We start from the raw sequence: 17,762 nt of genomic DNA, 5'->3' as shown, positions 1-17,762 counted from the left end.
GGATTCTAGCACTGTTCTAACATCGGATGATCACACAACTCTAGCTAGCTAGCACGGCAGCGCCTATCGAGATTTGTGTAAACGTACTGCTTGCAGACCCTGACCGCAAGAATACATCCGTCGGTCGAAGCCACCTACGCGAAAGAGCGTGGGAGCCACCGGAGCCATCGGTCGATACGAACACCTGTTCCAACACTGGTCTAGGGGTCTCGCTCTTCTCAGCCGGCTCTAGCGAACACCAATCAACACAACCAACAGTTAGTCAAAGTGCGGGCCGCATTTTTGGTGTATGCCGCGACTATGCCGCAATCTAAGTAGACACAGGAAAGAAGAGGTATGGCTCGAGATCAAAAACAGCTTTGCGCTGCATGGAGATAGCCCTGGAGCGGATGAGCGGCTAGATGCCCAGGTGAGGCGTAGTTCTGGCCCCACTTATGCACGCCTATCGGTCTCTACACCATCATCTTTCCAAAGGATGGGGCCGATGCATAATAAGGGTGTCGTCTGAATTACGTATCCGTCACTGGGGTGTGCTGTTTGCAATCTTTTGCGATGTTGGTACATACCTAGGTATACGGTTCCGGAGGTCAGAGGTCAATGTGTCGGCATTAGGCGCGCCGCCGGGGCTGGCCCCAACGGGACGGGCATCGCCAACGCGACGGAAGCTATTGCGAATGGCGTTTGCAATACCGCTGACCCACTGGGCTGGCGTTGCTCATCGCACTTGGTAATTGGGGGGACAGTACGCGAATGCGACCAGGCTGGTGGTTCGTTCTTCAGGGATCGATAGCCTGCTTATGGCCCATAAGTTTGAAGGGAAATCTCACTGCGCCACTGTCTTTGGGGGCTCCGTACTCGATTCTGAAGTGTGTTCGCGAGTAACCTTGGGTATATATATTGGGGACTGCGCCGCTGTGATTTGAAGAGGAGTCAAACCCCTGCTTGTGATTATGTGGTGTGCCAAATTCAACAACGCCGTTTCGCGACCCCGAATTGCGTAGGCACCAGCGAAGACTCAAGATCAGGGTGAGAACTCTCACCGCCGGTTACATCCTCTCAAGAATGGCTCCATGACATCAACTGGAACGGTTTCGGTAACTTCCCAAGACTAGAGAGATCAAAACATGTGAACAAAGGGTGAGTTGTCAAAGATCGCTGCAAACGTCAGAAGCCCCTTGCGCAAGGAGCAACCCTCCGCAGCCACAGAGAATCTACGCGGAGCGGTGATAGTTGCCGCGGGCCGCTCGATCTCTTCACCTCGCAACTGCCGTACTCGGGACTGACTGCAATTGGGATGATAGCGTCGGGTTCGAGTCGTGAGCCCAAGGGCTTGCTCGATTCAAAGCGAACTGCATGTGCCACGAGTGCCGTACTCGGCACTAGCAGCGCGATTGTAATGATGGCGCTGTGTGCGAGTCGTGGGGACGAAGGGCTTACTTGATTGACAGCGAACTGCATGTGCCTGAACGAGACGATCTGAAAAAGCATCAAATCACAGTGCGAAGATGCATTTTGCACTCCGCGGACGAACAGGGGCGAACCTATGGCCAGTCATAGACGGTGTCGATGTGATGTGATTTGAAGCGCGCTTCCATAAGCGAACATTTACAACTCCGAGTCCAGTACTTGATACTTCTACTATCATCGTCATGTCTTCCCATTAAGATGACTGGAAATGGGTTTACTGGGCGGCGAAGTATCGGCTGTGCTGACCACCATCGAATATACGCCCGTCGGGCAGTAAGCACAGTCATGAAGGCCACAATAGCATATGTGACTGTGATAGGATCGACTCTAGATATTTATGTAGTTCTGATTTGCTCCGCCTCATCCGGACGCAACGATCTTACTCACTCTGGACCGGAGAGTCAGAATTAGGCAAGACTGACCACGATGCCCGATTCCTGTGATGCAGCCGTCTGCTATCTAGAGCCAACATGTGTAGATGTGGTTGATTGATTGCTTTGCATTGGATGTAGTGAGTGGAGTCGCTTGCGACAAGGGATGCTCCTTCGTCATGGCGCATTGAGTCCAGTGTCCAGACTATCGACCTCTGTCGAACTTACGCCCCGTCGAGGCGTGCCGCACTCTTGCAGGTTGATGTAACTTCCTGTGTAATCTGCAAGACTAGCGATTAGGGAACGGGGCCGAGAAAGGGTATGATCAGACAAAACGCATGCGGTCGTCTTCGCGGCCTGGAAAAGGGTGTGTAGTTATAGTCCATGCTTACCCCGATCTGAGACAGTCAATCCCTTTGTTCTCCTGCATTGATCGGTCTCAAAACTTCTCCACATATCTGACACGCTTGACATCTTTGCGAAAAGATGAAGTGCTTCCAACATGCCGGGCCACGACCCATGATTGCCAACGATAATAAGCACTGGGACGAAAACAGTGAGCGACGTGTTTACAATGATCGCATCAGTCGTATGCGGAAGATCGAGTACCCCATGCTTGAAGGTATGCTCAGACATAATACATCTTTCACATGTCACTGACGGCACCTAGATCTGACGTACCTCGATCATGGCGGCACGACGCTCGCACCCAAGTCTTTACTCAAGTCCTTCTGCGAAGAGATGCAAAGCACTCTCCTCGCCAATCCTCACTCTGATTCATCCAATCCGAGTGTGACTGCCGTCATGGTAGAGCAAACCCGGCTTGCTGTCTTGGAGATGTTCAACGCCGACCCCGTTCACTTTGATGTCGTCTTCACCGCTAATGCCACCGGTGCCATCAAATTGGTGACAGAAGGGTTCTCTGGATACGAGAAAGGATTCGATTACTGTTATCATCGTAACAGCCATACAAGTCTGGTTGGTGTCCGAGAGCTGGCCAATCGTAGCCACTGTTTCGCATCCAATGAGGAGACAGAAGACTGGCTCGCCGGAGCGAACGACTCTTCCTTCGAAGATCCTCTTGCGGCGAGACCATTGTTGTTTGCGTATCCAGCGCAGTCGTAGGTGTCCTTGCACTTGATGGAAGAAGAGTTGGCACTGACGTTATTATCCACAGGAACATGAACGGCGAGCGCCTTCCGCTGGATTGGACAGGCAAGCTACGCTTGTCGTTGCATCATCCGAACTCTTACTCTCTGCTTGACGTAGCAGCCTTGGTATCCACGACCCCAATCGACTTGAGCAACCATCTCTTCGCTCCTGACTTCATCTCCTTATCCTTCTACAAGATCTTTGGGTTCCCGGACCTCGGTGCTCTGATTGTCCGGAAGGCGGCTGGCCATGTGTTCGATCACCGGAAGTACTTCGGCGGCGGCACGACAGAGATGACAACTTGCCTTGGAGAATCATGGGTAGCCCGCAAGGACTCTAGCCTCCATGCACGGTTAGAAGACGGGACGATCGCTTTCCGGAATATTCTTGCTCTGAAGTGTGCTATAACGACTTATCGCGCGTTGTTCGGCGGGCTTGAACAAGTCTCGACACACGCTAGGTGGCTTGCTAGCATCCTTCACGATCGTTTGACGAGCATGACGCACTACAATGGTGCACTAGTATGCCAAGTATACAGTTCGATAGACTCTGACTATCGAGATTCGCAAAGACAAGGGCCGACGATAGCTTTCAACATACAGAGAGGCAATGGAGCATACATCGGCCCGTGGCACGTTGGAGCGTTTCTCAGGGCGAGCAGGATCCACGTTCGCACTGGCAACGTGTGTAATCCTGCGGGTATGGCATGCGCGCTAGGTGTAGAGGCTGGATGGATACGGGGAGCGTTCGACGCAGGTCTTCGATGCAATACGGAGGCTGATGTTGTGGACGGGGTGCCTTTTGGAATAGTCAGGGTGACTCTCGGGGCAATGAGTACCTTGGAAGATGTTGAAACGCTCGTCAGTTGTCTTTCGCGGAACGTCGTAGAACGCCGGGGGCCCCTTCAAGAGACTGCGCAGGTTCGTGACAAGAGCAAGGAATGGGTAGAGGAGTCAAGAAGTCCCTCCGCTGTCTCGGAGATGACTACAACCCGGATAGACCCCCATTTCCTAGGTCATGGGGAGCGAACGACCACATTGAAGACCCCGGGGAGCTTGATTTCGTGGCTGAGGAGGAGGAAAAGGTTGTATCCGCGCTTTCATAGGGGAAGGCACATTGGTTGAAAAGTAGTCGGTGAAGAGCATATGTTTTCGGTGGTGTTTCGCGCCTGATCCCAGCTCAGCTATTAAATAACGACGTCATGATATTCCCTTCGCACCCGTGGACTGGTCTCCTACCCAGGTAATCGTCCCTTTGTTGATCTCTACATCATTCATATACATTCGGGCAAATTGTCGTAATTGGTGCGGCGTGGGACTTTTGATGAAATTGGGATGAACAGCAACGATCGCGGAGAGCCGCCGTATCCTGCCCTTATGGCACGTGACTGGGACGGGGAAGCTAGTCCATAAACAGCTTAGCATGAGCTTTGTATCCAACCAGCCTCCCCAGGCGGGCTAAATGCACCCGCATGCGCGAACGCGATACGCAACCGGCAGATGCATGGAGATTTCAGTGTACATGTGGTAAGCGGAAGACATGTGCTTCTCAGATTAGCTTGTGAACAGTGGATATGCCGTGTGGCTGCTCTACCTAGGTACCCCCAGGGCTAGGCCAAGCCCGCGCGAGCTGCAGATGTCTGGTGGTTTGACGCCACAATACTGAATAAATGCAGGTAGTGTCTTGGCCTGACAGACATGGTAGTCAGGTGCGGCTCATTGCGCCGTCACTTTGAAACTCTCAGTCCCGAAAAGCCTGCCTTTCTAGAGTAGTGGACAGCTCAAATGGCAGGAGCAAGCGCTGCGAGCTCCCTGAGCCTCACTGTCAATGAGCGCCCAGCTGTCAGATCTTCTACTGAAGCCACGATCAAAAGGTGGGAAACCATAGATTGTCTAAGGTGAGTGTGCCAATTGGAACTTAATTGGCCCCATGCTGCTGTGTAGGTATGCACCTGGGCAATCGCTCGCTACATATTGAGCGCTAGTCCAGAACTACAGCAACCACTACGGATGTTGCACTCAATATGTGAGGATCAGGAGCCCCGCACTTCGATCGAGATAGCGGCTTTTCCCATTGCCGATTACGAATATCCCTGGCTGAGCTGTGAACTCCTTGCCTTGCACCAACACTTGGCCAGAGCGGAAGCGGCTCTGCGATTGACAGGCAATTGGCGACCCGATTCCGAAGGCATAGTGTCGCGTGTTTCCAACGGTTGTGGCGACAGAATCGGTTGCTATCAGCGGCAGTGTGGTCATATACACATGCGCGTTCCTGAATACGGTTCCTAGGCCTACTGAGAGCCGTCAGGCTCAAGGATGTGGTTTGTCAATACGTTCACAAGATTCAGTTTTTATCGTAGCAGTAATCCAAAGTGTGCGTCGAGGGCAGGGCGAGGATTTCCAAAGGGCTTCTTCCACGTAGCTATCGATGCTGCCGGCAGTGGCAAGCCGTGAGGCTCTGTGGTAGCCCACACAGCACGCACAACTTCAAAGGCAAGGCTGGCTGTCAGCCAGTTGACAAGGATGAGGCAGAATTCGTTTACCACTCTGTCATGCCGCATCTCGCCAACCGTGTGTGTGGAACCCTGACGGTTATGTGTGTTTGTGCAGTTACCGAAAGGGTTGCGACCTGCCAGCCCGCATCTGTCATGCAGATGTTGAGAGCCGGAGGCGTCCAGAGTGATTCAGCCATAGACAAGACCGCGTACGCAGTCAATCTGGTATAAGCGCAGCTGCCCTTCCAAATCCTGTCGCACTCCCGAATGGAGTCTATTCACCCCAGACCTTTTCTTCGTCAAGAATTGTGCTCGCCAGTGCCACGTCTTCCACGTGTGGAGCCGCTCGCGATTCACTGGAACGATCCAGTCGTCAGCCTGTATATGCACTCAAAGGCGCCTCGAGACCCAAGCGTCAACCATGGGGTTCCTAGCACTCGCTTTACCCGCTATACCTGCGAATACAGCAACTGGCTCATGCGTGACGAGGAGGTCTGCCTCGCGCTCAGCCATAACCATCGGTTGCAGTACAGCGGGCGATCCAGGATAGGGGTGACGTGGATGAGACATGGTAAGAGCATTCTAGATCCAAACTCGCATTCGTTCGTAGGTCTGCCTGCTGCTGGTGGAGGTGCGAGAGATCCTAGGCGGGTATCTTCTTGCTGACGCGTGTCATCAGTGGCCCGTTAGCAGGCTCAGTCGACACAGCGCCGCGGTACTGTGGCTGGCTTTCCATCGCTGACACGGGCACGGCAGGACTGGAACCATTGAGTCCGGAGTATCTCCAAGTCGATGCACGCGGTCAGATTGTCTTCTTCATCCATTCAAAGAGTGTCAAACCACACGCAATCTTCACCTTCGAAATACCGCCCGTCCACCACAACCCGCCTTGGGCTGACCTTGTTGATGCTCTTTTCCGCGCGCACCTGCACAGCCACGTCAATGCTAGTGCACTCGTCGGTACTGGACGAAAAGTGAGGCAGTCGGCCAACATTGGTTCAGGTTCTTGACATCGACGTCCTAGCGAGACCAATGTCGTCAGGTGTTACTGTCAAGCTCGAGGCGTCCTCTTGGCGCTGGTCGTTCTCGTCGGGCTCGCAGTGGTGACCATCGGTGCGTCACCCTGTACCCCCAAGACACACTTTTGTTGCTGCTCATTGCACACTAGACGCCCCTCTCTTGAGATCAATCTTTCCCAGCTACCTGTCTTCTTCCGGGGTTGCCAGCGTCGCCATCGCCGCCTAGCGGACCTCCGAATTCGACTGAGAGTGCAGCCTTCCTGCTCATACCTCCGAGTCGCTACACCACGACACCCAAGCCTCCAGAAGGTTTTCCTCCACGAAGAGCTTGACGAAGAGCACCCTATACACAACAGCGGCGGCATGGAATGCGATAGTGGGCCCGACTGGCAGGAACGCTCCAGCAGTCTCGATACACAGATGAATGTGTTTGACGCGACGGTTGGCCTAAGAGAGTCAGCAGCGAGGCACCTGATGGCGGAAAACCAAGAGCGTGAGCGAACAACGCCAGGACATCCTGGTACTATCGGTCACCTCGGAAACTTTGTGTCAAGATTAATTGTACCAAGTCGTGAGACATCTCGGAACGTCGGCGGCCAGCACATAACCCAAGAGGGGCAGTATGGCATGCCAACATACGATGCAAGTAGCCCGGGTTGGAACTACATCGACTATGCAGGCTCCATGATGCCTATGCGGGCTGGCAAGTATGAACGGACTCCCCTAACACAGCCAACGATGGAATGCAATGATCAATACCCTCAAACAGACTATTGTCCAAGCGGACCGTGGAACGTGTCAGTACTGTCAAATCCCCGAACGTACCCCCATCATAGACGTAATGCGGTACCAACCATCAACATTAACTCGCCAAATGGCGAGAGTGGGGTGATTGATTCTAGAGCTGCAGGCAGGTGCACATCATACTGCAATACAGCAGCGACCACATCGACATCGTCAACGTACTGTATTTCAGAACATGAAGCACTAGTGGAAGACTGGTCGAGGTCGTATCTCTCTCCGGAGACATATGATCAGGCTGCCTCATCTCGACGGAGCTCAATGGGTTCGATAGCCTCCGCGCCGAGCCGACTCGCGGTAGTGTTACCTGATCACACGGCAACACCCACAGAGTATTGTGGCTGGCAGTCACCCAGTACTTCTCCCAAGTAAGTTAGTGCCCTACGCAAGTCAAGAGAAAACGCTGAACTTTGTACAGCATCATGGACCCACACGAAGTCCAGCAACCCCGATACGACTGGACTATGCCTTCGCCATCCCCAGGTATGAGCCGCGAGACTTCAGCACAACATGAAGTCCGGCTGTACTGCTCTCAGCGTGGCTGTCGTGCCACATTCCAAGGGTCCTACGCGAAGGGCAGTCTTGCACGTCACCGGCGACTGAAGCATGGTAACCATCAAGATCGAGACGGGAGGGAATACGGCTGTGAAGAGCCTGGATGTTCGAAGAGCTACAAGCGTCAAGACGCACGCTTGAAGCATTATCGCAAGGTCCATCGCCACCTCGCTCCTGGCCCGGCGTTATCGCGCACCAAGTACCGATCCGTATGATTGTGCTGTGGCATGTACACCAAGTTCTTCATCGCTACGCAGCAGTCGCAAAGATATCAAAACTGATATCAGATCACTCCTTGATATCCCAATGCCTTCGATGGGACTTTGCTTGGTCGCACCCAAATCACAATCTTTCATCTTCTCTTTATTGTCTTTGTGTTGCAACGACACGTTGCGTACAAGTTCGTGTCGTTCGGGAAAATCATTGTGCTCTCAGTCCATCAGGACCATGAGTACAAGAAAAAATATTCTAGGCGTCTGGCGTAATGGGTGCATACGTTCGATCGAGGCGGAGGAACGCGGAGCATCGAGAAAGAAAGGCAAGAGGACTTCTTGTTGGCGAAGCCATTTCCTTCAGCGAAATGGCGGTTATTGGCATCTTTGTGTCGTTGACATCGCAAGGGTCGTGAATGGCTCGTTGCCTATGGGTCATCGTCTTGTTCATCGTACGCACCATGGAACGGCGATGGCGGTCGAACAGGATACGCGTGCGTAGGGGCGAGGTCCATCGTGGCGTCGTTGGGGTTACCTAGGTATGCTAGGGACGAAGGTGTCGGCGAGAGGAGGTTAGCAGTCAAGACATCGCCAGGTCGGAGCGTCAGCGAGGCTCGCCTGCCCGCGGCGGCTTAATTTTAGTGGACCAGCAACACGCACCATGGCACCTCAAAGGACGCTCATCGACTCGTCGACTCAATCGAAAGGAGGGCTTGCCACCTGAGCAGCGCTCAAGCCTGCCACCCGCCTGCTTTTGGTCTTTTGCCTCATTCTGGTATCAGAGACGAATGGCACCCTGCAGACGATCTGCAGTAACATGCCAGTGCTTGGCCGCTGAGAACCCCGGGAAAGCCAGTGAGCACCGTACATGACACGACCGGGCTGTACAAGTTGTCGCAGTATGATAGGTTGAGGATGTTGAGAATTCTATACAATGAACTTTCCAAGATCTGTGGTGGTTGGGCGGCGAAAGGGAAGGCGTGATGAAGCTTGGAAAGGAAGAACGATAGGGGTCCACGAGCGCCTGTGGCGACTGTGCTACGCAAGCCACGACCCCTAACATCTCACAGCTGCGCTTTTATATCTTCGCGATTAGTTGTAGTAACGTGCAGCTTTTGGCGTCCATAACGATGTCAGCTGAGTCACATGCACATCAGCTTTATGGCAAGCTTCCATTAACATTGTCTATTCCAGGTAAACCACATCAGCCAAAACGTCATTTAAGCCATAAGATATTACTATGTGCGCTGGCAGCAGTGCATAATGTTGCAGCTCTGTCTTGGAGGCGAAGAAACAAAATCGGTGTCATGCAGTCAGGCCTGCTTGCTTGATGATGGACTCCTGCACACCCTCTCACATCAACGCCCGACCAATATGATCAATGCCAAGTAGACAGGCGTATGGAAGACAAGTGGCAACCCGACGTTCTCCTTGACCTGATAAACAATCGCCTGTCGTCGCTCAAATCCGAGCGTGTAGCACAGCCTCCGTTACGCGTTGTCGCGCCTTCCGCTAACCGAGGACATCCGACAGGCGGTGGCCACAAGAACTAGAGACGAGTTCTCGAACCCTTCTACTCCCCAGAACACCAACAAAGCTGAAACTTCGCGTTTCGCACTCCGGGATAGAATCGAGATTCATTAGCGAAGACCCTCATCAACTTTGCGATGAAGTGCGGGCGAGCGAAATTAATTGCCACGTATCCATGGTTGGCACGCGCCCAATCGATTTCCAACCCCAATCATCAGATGTTCCGTTCTGACAATACGCCTGTTGCTGAGCATCATGCGCCCTCATGCAGGAACATCGCCGAGCTTCCGATCAGCGATACCAATGGTTCGGCTCAGGGCTGTGATGGCCGCAAAGTCCAAGATCAACACCTACCGTTTGCCTCACCTGTCCAGCGACGATTGCTTCGTGGAAGTACAGACCAATAAACGTTGAGGACGTCCTTAGAACCTGGAGGGGATGTTGTTTCCAAAGCGAAGCTCAACAACACGAAGGCAAAGCATCTACCGTGCCGACGCCCTACAAGCGCTTTCGGGTGTTCAGAACCCAATCTGGTGGTTTGATGACTGGATCTTGATGAGATTCGGTTATCGCGTGGTATGAAACCCATTTCTAACGTATGAGTCCGCTCCAGGCTCACGGCAGTGGAGGACTGGAATGGTGAGGATCACTGGGAACGTGGGATTCAATGTTCTCAGCCTAGTCGCAAGCCCTGTAAATGAACTCGACCGCAAACGGCGTCTTGGTCCCAGTTATCGGGTTCCTGGAGTAACACAACATTGTTGCACTACGTAGGCATGTCAGAAGAGGGCGTAGATCGGGTTGCCACGTTGGACATGAGTGCTTTCCAGAACCCCGTATCGGTGAAGAGTACGCAGTAGTGTTTTAACACGTCAAAATAGGGTGTGATGGGGTTGCTCATCATAGGCAGGACGGGGTTTCGAGCCGCTGCCACACGTAGGTCTACCGTCTGCACGCGTGTTTCGCAGGCAGTAAATCTTTGTAATTCTGGTTTGTTAGCTTAACCTGGGAACACTATAGAGTATGAGCTGCAAGAATGACTGACTTCGCTATCATGGATTAGAACGATCATAGGGAGGCGAGGAATCTACAAGTTGGGCCTCAAGATGATTCTGTTTGGTTTAGATACGAAGCGCTGCCTCGCATGAGAGCGATAAATCAGGTAACACGAGGGGATCGGATTGGAAGTCAGTTAGATATATCATTACCATCTTCTTGCCTTTCGTTTAACGACAACAAGTCGTTCTCTCACGCGAAATCTGGACTGTCTCACAAAGTGCTTTGTAGTCATGAAGTATAGGTAGTGGGGCACCGTTGACGCCATGTATTATGCGGGACGCAACCATTACGGGTTCTACTGCCTGCGTACGAAGCCACGCGCACAACAGCATTGAAAATGTCTGGGAGACGGAATCTAAAGACAAGAGCTTACCAACTTCCTCCATTCTCGAGTTCAGTGGCGTTCGAGTCGGAGCGGCCGAATGTTCACTCAAGCTGATGACATTGAGATTTCGATACTGCGCCACACGGGTGGCGTTTTCTTCGCCTTCACGTCGCGAGATATTCATGTTACCAGGAAATTTACTGCTTCAGATTTGCCTTCAAGGAATCGGACGACGCGAGCGGATTACTTTTAAAGAAGAGTTATTTCCCAATTAGGCATATGATCACGCCTTCATAGCGCATGCTATCACCTGATCTGTCAGCTCGATGGAATGTAATGGAAAACTGAGATCATTTGCAAAAGGTCTGAGTGTACCGGTTGGTGAAATTTTGTTACATACATGCTAGCGATACATGGTGAGTCTTCCTCTCAATGATCCAAGTGCTCAGCTCAACCCTATCCAGCGCAGCCAAGATCTTCGAGCCGACCACAGCCGTACAGATGCACACATCACTGCCTGCGCATAGCCTTCGCATGACGAAACCGATGGCGAGCCTCTGTAAGACTATTGGTCTTTCCTGGAGCGTCCAATCTAAAGAGCTATGACTCAAGACAAACCCCAGTCGAACGACCCAGGCGTATAGTATAGTCATCTTGATTCCATTGGATCACGTTTCAGTGATGGAAGGATGAGAACCCAAGGCGATTAGGTAGAAGAGCCAGTAAGGTCCGGATAACGTGAACTCCCCTCGCCTATGGCTGACGAGCCTTTTTTAGGCCCACCGAGCAACAACATACGCGATCCCAGGCAGCCACCTCTTATGGAATGAATGGCTTCTCATATATAAGCGACCGCCCGCCATCGCATATCGCACTCACGAAGCTCAGACGGCTAGTCCTTCGTCGAAACATGTTACAGATCTGTGACCAAAAGCAACAACGCGTTAGCTAGCTTCAAAGGTTTCGTGAGGGGACCCCGGGCAACCCTCAACATACCTGTTCAGTCGCCTCACTTCCCAGTGATCGGCAGAAAGATCTTATCTTGTCGCAAATCGAGGTACGAACGTGCAGAAGGCATGCGTGTAGCTTGTGCCTCGTGTTACGACCCGCACCTAGCCGTTCGCGACTTCCCGGTGGATTGGGCCCTCCTACCTTGGAAGTGGCTGCCCAAAGGCTCTTTTGCGCGACTGACAACACGTCACAACAGATGTTGGTGGCCTTGTCCTGTTAGCCAGCGCTGTGAGCTATCGATATTGACTAGTCGCATCCCGTTGGCTGTGTCGGAGAGAGGCCTGTGGGTCGTGAATCATGTAAAGTTTGGGTCGGGCCCCATTCGGCGCCGTCGTCGCCGCCTAGCACCTCACGACAGGGCCTTCGACTCGACTACAGCATCCTCGACCATCTCTCAACGACATCCTCATCTTTCCGGAATGCGCATAGTCACGGAGGACCTTTTCTTTGTTCTCATGCGGGAATGTGGCGAGGTAGTTGGTGTCTGGACGATGTGACGTGGCTGGCCTACCGAAGGCTGGACGAACACTCCATCCGCGGCACTACCCTTCGTCAACGACGACCCATCAATACATACAACGAAACCAAGACCTTTCATCGCAAACGTATACCGAACAACAACAAAACAATGGGACAAAAGAGATGGGCTTGTACAAGTAAAGACTGCGTGTGTGTTCGGTGTACAGATTGCGTCAACGTTATGGGCAACATGGGAAATGGCACTAACGAAGCGTGCTGAGCATGGTGCGGGCATGGCAGCTTACAACATGTGAGAAGTGCGTAGGGCTACATATATTGAAGGCGAATCTGTCCTCTCCGTCGGACCGATAGCCAAAAGAGTAATGGGGAACATTAAGAGCGGGAAGAAAGAGATAGTCTTGGTGTCGTTGATGCTTTGGGGAAGGTTGAGGGCAGGATGCCGACCCTGTTGTCGATAGAATTCAGCCGACCCAACTCGACATGTTGCTGAGCTCGACATCTTGGTTTCTACGCGCGGACCTCGAAGCGGACGACCGACGCACGAGCGGACTATCGACAGCAAGCTCAGGATGATTCCTCCTGTAATGCTTCAGTCGAGCATCTTTTCTCTGGAACTCCTTGGCACACGTGTCATCTTCGCACACGTACGCTTGGCCCTCTCTGTGCTTTTGCCTCTTGTGTCTCCCTAGAATGCAAAGTCAGTGTATATTTCACACCCAGTTTTTAAGGCCACGACTTGCCTAGGTTGCCTCTTCGATACTGGCCACTGAAAGCCTGCCTGCAGTCACCCACGTCGCAGTACATTACCTCCGGAGTGAAAGTTGGAGGACCTGTCGAAGAAGCATCGGATGCAGAAGACCGTGTGGAATGAGTTCTTGACAGTGGCACGACTAGGTTGGCTCCATACTGAAAAGAGCTTTCCATGGTCGGTGGGGGCTCCATGGGAGGCATATAGTAGTCGTTGTCGATGTCGATGTCGATGTGAGGGATAGTCCCAGAGGGTGTACAATCAGGCGGAATGTGCTCGGGGTCCGTGTTCTGTGGGTATCCCGTGCCTGGACGCTCAGTAAGGGTACTGTCAAGCATGCTACCACCGCTGTAGTCCATTGATGATAGTGGAGTACAAGAATCGCCCATGTAGCCCGAATCCGACCCTTCATGGTCCGTTGTCGAAAACGTCGGCTCTGAGATGTTTTGCCAATCTGGCATGGTCGGCTCCTCAAGAAGATATGGCGAATAGTTCATGCTGGCCGGATAGTAAGGCGACCACGGTGGCTGTTCGGGGTCGCCGTGAACGAGTTCCATGTTGACCCCGTCACCCACATCGACTTGCCCGGGATAGGCAATGTGGGAGTGGTAGGAATCTTCACGGCTGACCACGCTTGCGTCTTGGATCATCTGGCTACCAGCGATCGCGTCCGCTTGGTGATAATATCCGGGAGGTTGTATAGGCGAGTTCATGGAGCCATTGAACGCGACACTGGGTACACTCTGCCGCGCGGACTGGCTACTCGTCATCGATACGGACGCGCTGCCTTGCCCATGAGAATATCCCTGGCGGCTGTGCCAGCCGCCCGTAGCACCGGGTATGTTCAGATGGTAGTGCGACGCGCCAGGGTAGTTCGCCGAAGCAGGGTCCCCATTGCCGCACGACTGTTCCTGTTCCATGCTTTCCTGTTGTTCCGCCCACGCGTGCGACCTGTTGCCTTCGAACACAGGAGGATTTGTATAGGATCTACCGCTGGTAAATTGCGTGGCCAGCTGCTGGAAGGATCGTGAGTTGTGGGGCTGGAGCATGCATGGGCCAACGACATTGTCGTCAAGCCCAAAATCATGGCCACCGGCATACTGATGCAGTATAGGTTGGCTACCGTGATCGACGTTCGAACGCCTTTGGCTGCGCCGCCCACTGTGGGAAGGGCGCCGATGCTGGTCGGGTGGGTACATCTTGTAACCAGCCTTGCTCGAGGTAGTGACCCTTTGCGCGAGGAATGCGGAAACAAGTTCTCGGATCTCTCAGAGAGTCTATCGTCGATATGAGACACGAATGGGCGGAGGCGTGTGCGTTGCTGGATGGCGTCAAACAAGAAACGACACGTTGAGATGCGATCCGGAAGCCAGTACAGTCTCTAAGCCGCCCGCGTGAGCTTGGAGGGGACGGTACGAGTGTTGAACGATGCCGGTCTGGTGAAAGATTGGATATGAAGCTGCAACAAGGGAGTGGTAGCGGATGGACCACGTCCGTTGGTGTCGATGTCGTAATGCTGGACTCTACAGCCTTGTCCGCCTTTTTTGTTTGGATTCTGAGTTGTGTCCACGGTGGCGATGTATTTGGATCAAACGAGTAAAAGAGAAGGTGTTGAAGAAGACCGAAGGTTGTTTCTTGTCGCGCAGGCCGCTTCGAGGGTATGGCCGTTGAGGTTGACGAGCCTAGTAAAAGTGCCAAGCGACCAGAGGGTCGACAACGGAGCAGCCTTTGACAACGCTTTTACTTCTTCGGAATGTCTCGTGTGTGTTGAGAGCCCACCTCTTCACCTCAAGATAAGCAATGATGTTGTTGCTGTGGTGTTCCGTTGCTTGGAGCAGCCTTTGTCTTGGACTCGAGTACGATCGGCAGGTATGGCAAACGAAACGTGCGGATTTGCAATCGAGTAGAGGTACGCGATGGAGGAAGAGGAGAAGGAGGAGGATGTGTGGTCGACCGTGGCAGCCAACACGAAGGGGCGTAGGGTACTATGTACTCAAGTCTCGTGCTCGATGAAGGACTGTGACGCCCGGGGGTACTATGCAGTTAGCCCGACACGTACGCTGGTCGAGTCAGAGAAGGTTACGTCGGTACTGTTAAGGGCGCGGAACCTCTCTAGCCCATGGAAGCAGTCCCTCGAGGGCTCGATTTCGCTGCGCAACAACACGCATTTCGCCGACGACTAGGAAGTGGGTCCGACGTTTGTTGTCAACTTTTGCCTACTGCCTCTTCCCGGAGAGCAGGAACGGCGCTGCGCTAGCGTCGGTATCTGTCCCTTGGGTTATTAGCAGAAACGTTCAATCCATTACAGCAGATCGATCGAAGCCGATGGAGATGACAATGAGTGGCTGCGAGCCTCGGAGCCTCCTCCACCGTTTCGGGGCTCAGCGGGCCCAGTGTCATAAGAGGGCGCGTTCGGTAGCCAAGTGCGCAGGGCATTTGTAGCCGATTCCATGATGATAAAAGCAGCGAATACGGGACTACTGGTATGCGCAGAGGCCCGCGACGGGGCCGACAGCGAGGCTGAACCGACGGTACGTAAAGATCGAATTTACAACGTTGGGATCCTGGCCCTTTTGATCCACGTCGATCATCAGCCATCATCCGGCGCCAACATGAGAAGGGTGTGAATATGCAGTATGACTTGCAGCAGCTCGTTGTCTATACGCATCCTCTGCGTGGGGCACATGAGCCGGCATGTCTTCTAGGCCCCGGCATACTCGAATCGCAGATGGCGCGTGAATGGCCACTCCACGAGGGAGGCGATATAGATCAATAATACCGACTGCGTGCTTTCGGTTATGCCGGCGACCCGATATATTCTATACTACCTGGAACATATCTGTTGGATCGATTAAGCTTGCAGACGAAGATGAAGATGGGTTGTGGATACCAAGCGCCAGTGGCTTGACACGGTTCACGGTTCGGGTTTGTGCAGCCGGCGGCGCATCACACCTTACCTCTCAATCAAGCACGCTTTGCGCGCAACGCGTGTAGCTTAATTGTTGCGCATGATCGAGAAAGGCAGATTTCTTCCAAAAGCTGAGAACAGTTTGCAAGCTCATCGGCACATCTCCATTACACCGAGCGCTCGAGTCGAGATTGAACTATTTTCCATTGAATCAGCGAGCCCCTGTGTCCAGCTGTAAGCCTGCTCAGCCGGACGATCGAGCCACCAACGACTTCTTCCAATGGGCCTATGCACCTGTTGTGCCACGATGTCGAGCGGGGATTAGCAAGCACCCAGCGCTTGGCGACTTCCATGGGAGAATGGAAGTGAACAACGAAAAGGGTGGCGTCTTCCTCGAAACGAGACTTCGTTTCTTCCCGCCATTGCCCTTCCGCTGCGATTGAAGTGCTTGGGCCACGCCAACGCGATTCTGGTCCACACGGACTGTCGCTTGTGCGAACTGCGCGTTAGTCCGACAAGCGAAAAAGTAAACGTGGGCGTCAACCCCGCACAGGTGCGTGTCTGCAGAAGCAGTGCGTATTCCATCGCGCAGCCGCCAAGTGCGAAATAAGATTAGACATCTGATAGCGCGGACCTTTGCCCCACCATCTACACGTGATGTGAGGCTCTGCGAGGGCGCGCGAATAGAGAACAGCACCACCATGGATTTTGCGAAGGGCTTCGGTACCCACATGCCGTTGAAATTCTATGGACTAGCGGGCCGATACGATACCGGTTCCGGCACGACGGGAAACAGACCATCCGATGTCTGTTACTCCACGCCGCACACTTGCAGCCAAGCTAGTGCACAGAAAGTGAGACGAGACGGGCGCTATCACTCTTGACGTCTAAGGCACAAGGCCTTGCTTTCGTCGTCAAGGTGCTGACGCATCACATCCGGGCCGTCATGCAGCCCATTCTGCCATGACACGGCAATAACAGCCTCGGAGAAATCACCATTATTGCCCTTTAGTCTCTAACACGATGGCGTCTTGGATGGCTAACCAGCATACCGAAAACCTTGGAATGTCCCCGTAAACCCAGACAACATAGCCCTCTCTTGCTAATGCACGACGCCCGTCCCGACGGAAGGCGGACACAGGGCAGTATTGCTCCTACTCTAGGATAACTTTCCGACACGTGTGGTCCACCATCACTTACCATATTTGTCGTAGCTCCTACTGCAAGATGAAGGAATACGCCCCGTCCCAGGGATATTCAGCTCTACAGGGCTGGCCATTTATCCGCCGCAGATCACCAGAATCCACTTTGGCGCATACGAGACTCAAATCAGCAGGTGACAGTCACTAGAAGGGGTGGTGATGTTGAATGGTGCTTCTTTTTCCTCGCGCACAAAGTCGCTCGGCAAAAGAATGCAGAGAAACCCCAGTAGCAACCCTGTCAGACACAGAAACGCTCTATCCGTACCGCTGCTCGCTCGCAGATCTATCATCCAACGGACCTTGGTGACGAGTATCTCTAACAGTCATCTCGCATGTGCTATGATCGGCGTCAGCCTCCCTCTTGAAGGATTCATTACACATCACGCGTGCTCAGAGCATCCACGGTACGACTCCGCCCACACGGCGGT

General features: G+C 53.2%; 1 protein-coding gene across 1 annotated transcript; it reads left to right on the top strand.

The window, feature by feature from the left end:
* Positions 1-2,357: 2,357 nt before the first annotated feature.
* Positions 2,358-2,963, top strand: J4E86_009094 (uncharacterized protein; the record flags this gene model as incomplete). Its single annotated transcript, XM_051449601.1, has 2 exons — positions 2,358-2,460; positions 2,509-2,963. The coding sequence occupies 2 exons, from the start codon at positions 2,358-2,360 to the stop codon at positions 2,961-2,963; spliced, it is 558 nt and encodes a 185-aa protein (XP_051299455.1).
* Between the last annotated feature and the right edge of the window lie 14,799 nt (positions 2,964-17,762).

This window comes from Alternaria arbusti (assembly GCF_024043155.1).
Source record: "Alternaria arbusti strain BMP 1465 chromosome Unknown scaffold_15, whole genome shotgun sequence".
Taxonomy (NCBI): domain Eukaryota; kingdom Fungi; phylum Ascomycota; class Dothideomycetes; order Pleosporales; family Pleosporaceae; genus Alternaria; species Alternaria arbusti.
This window is presented reverse-complemented; position numbering and strand designations above follow the sequence as displayed.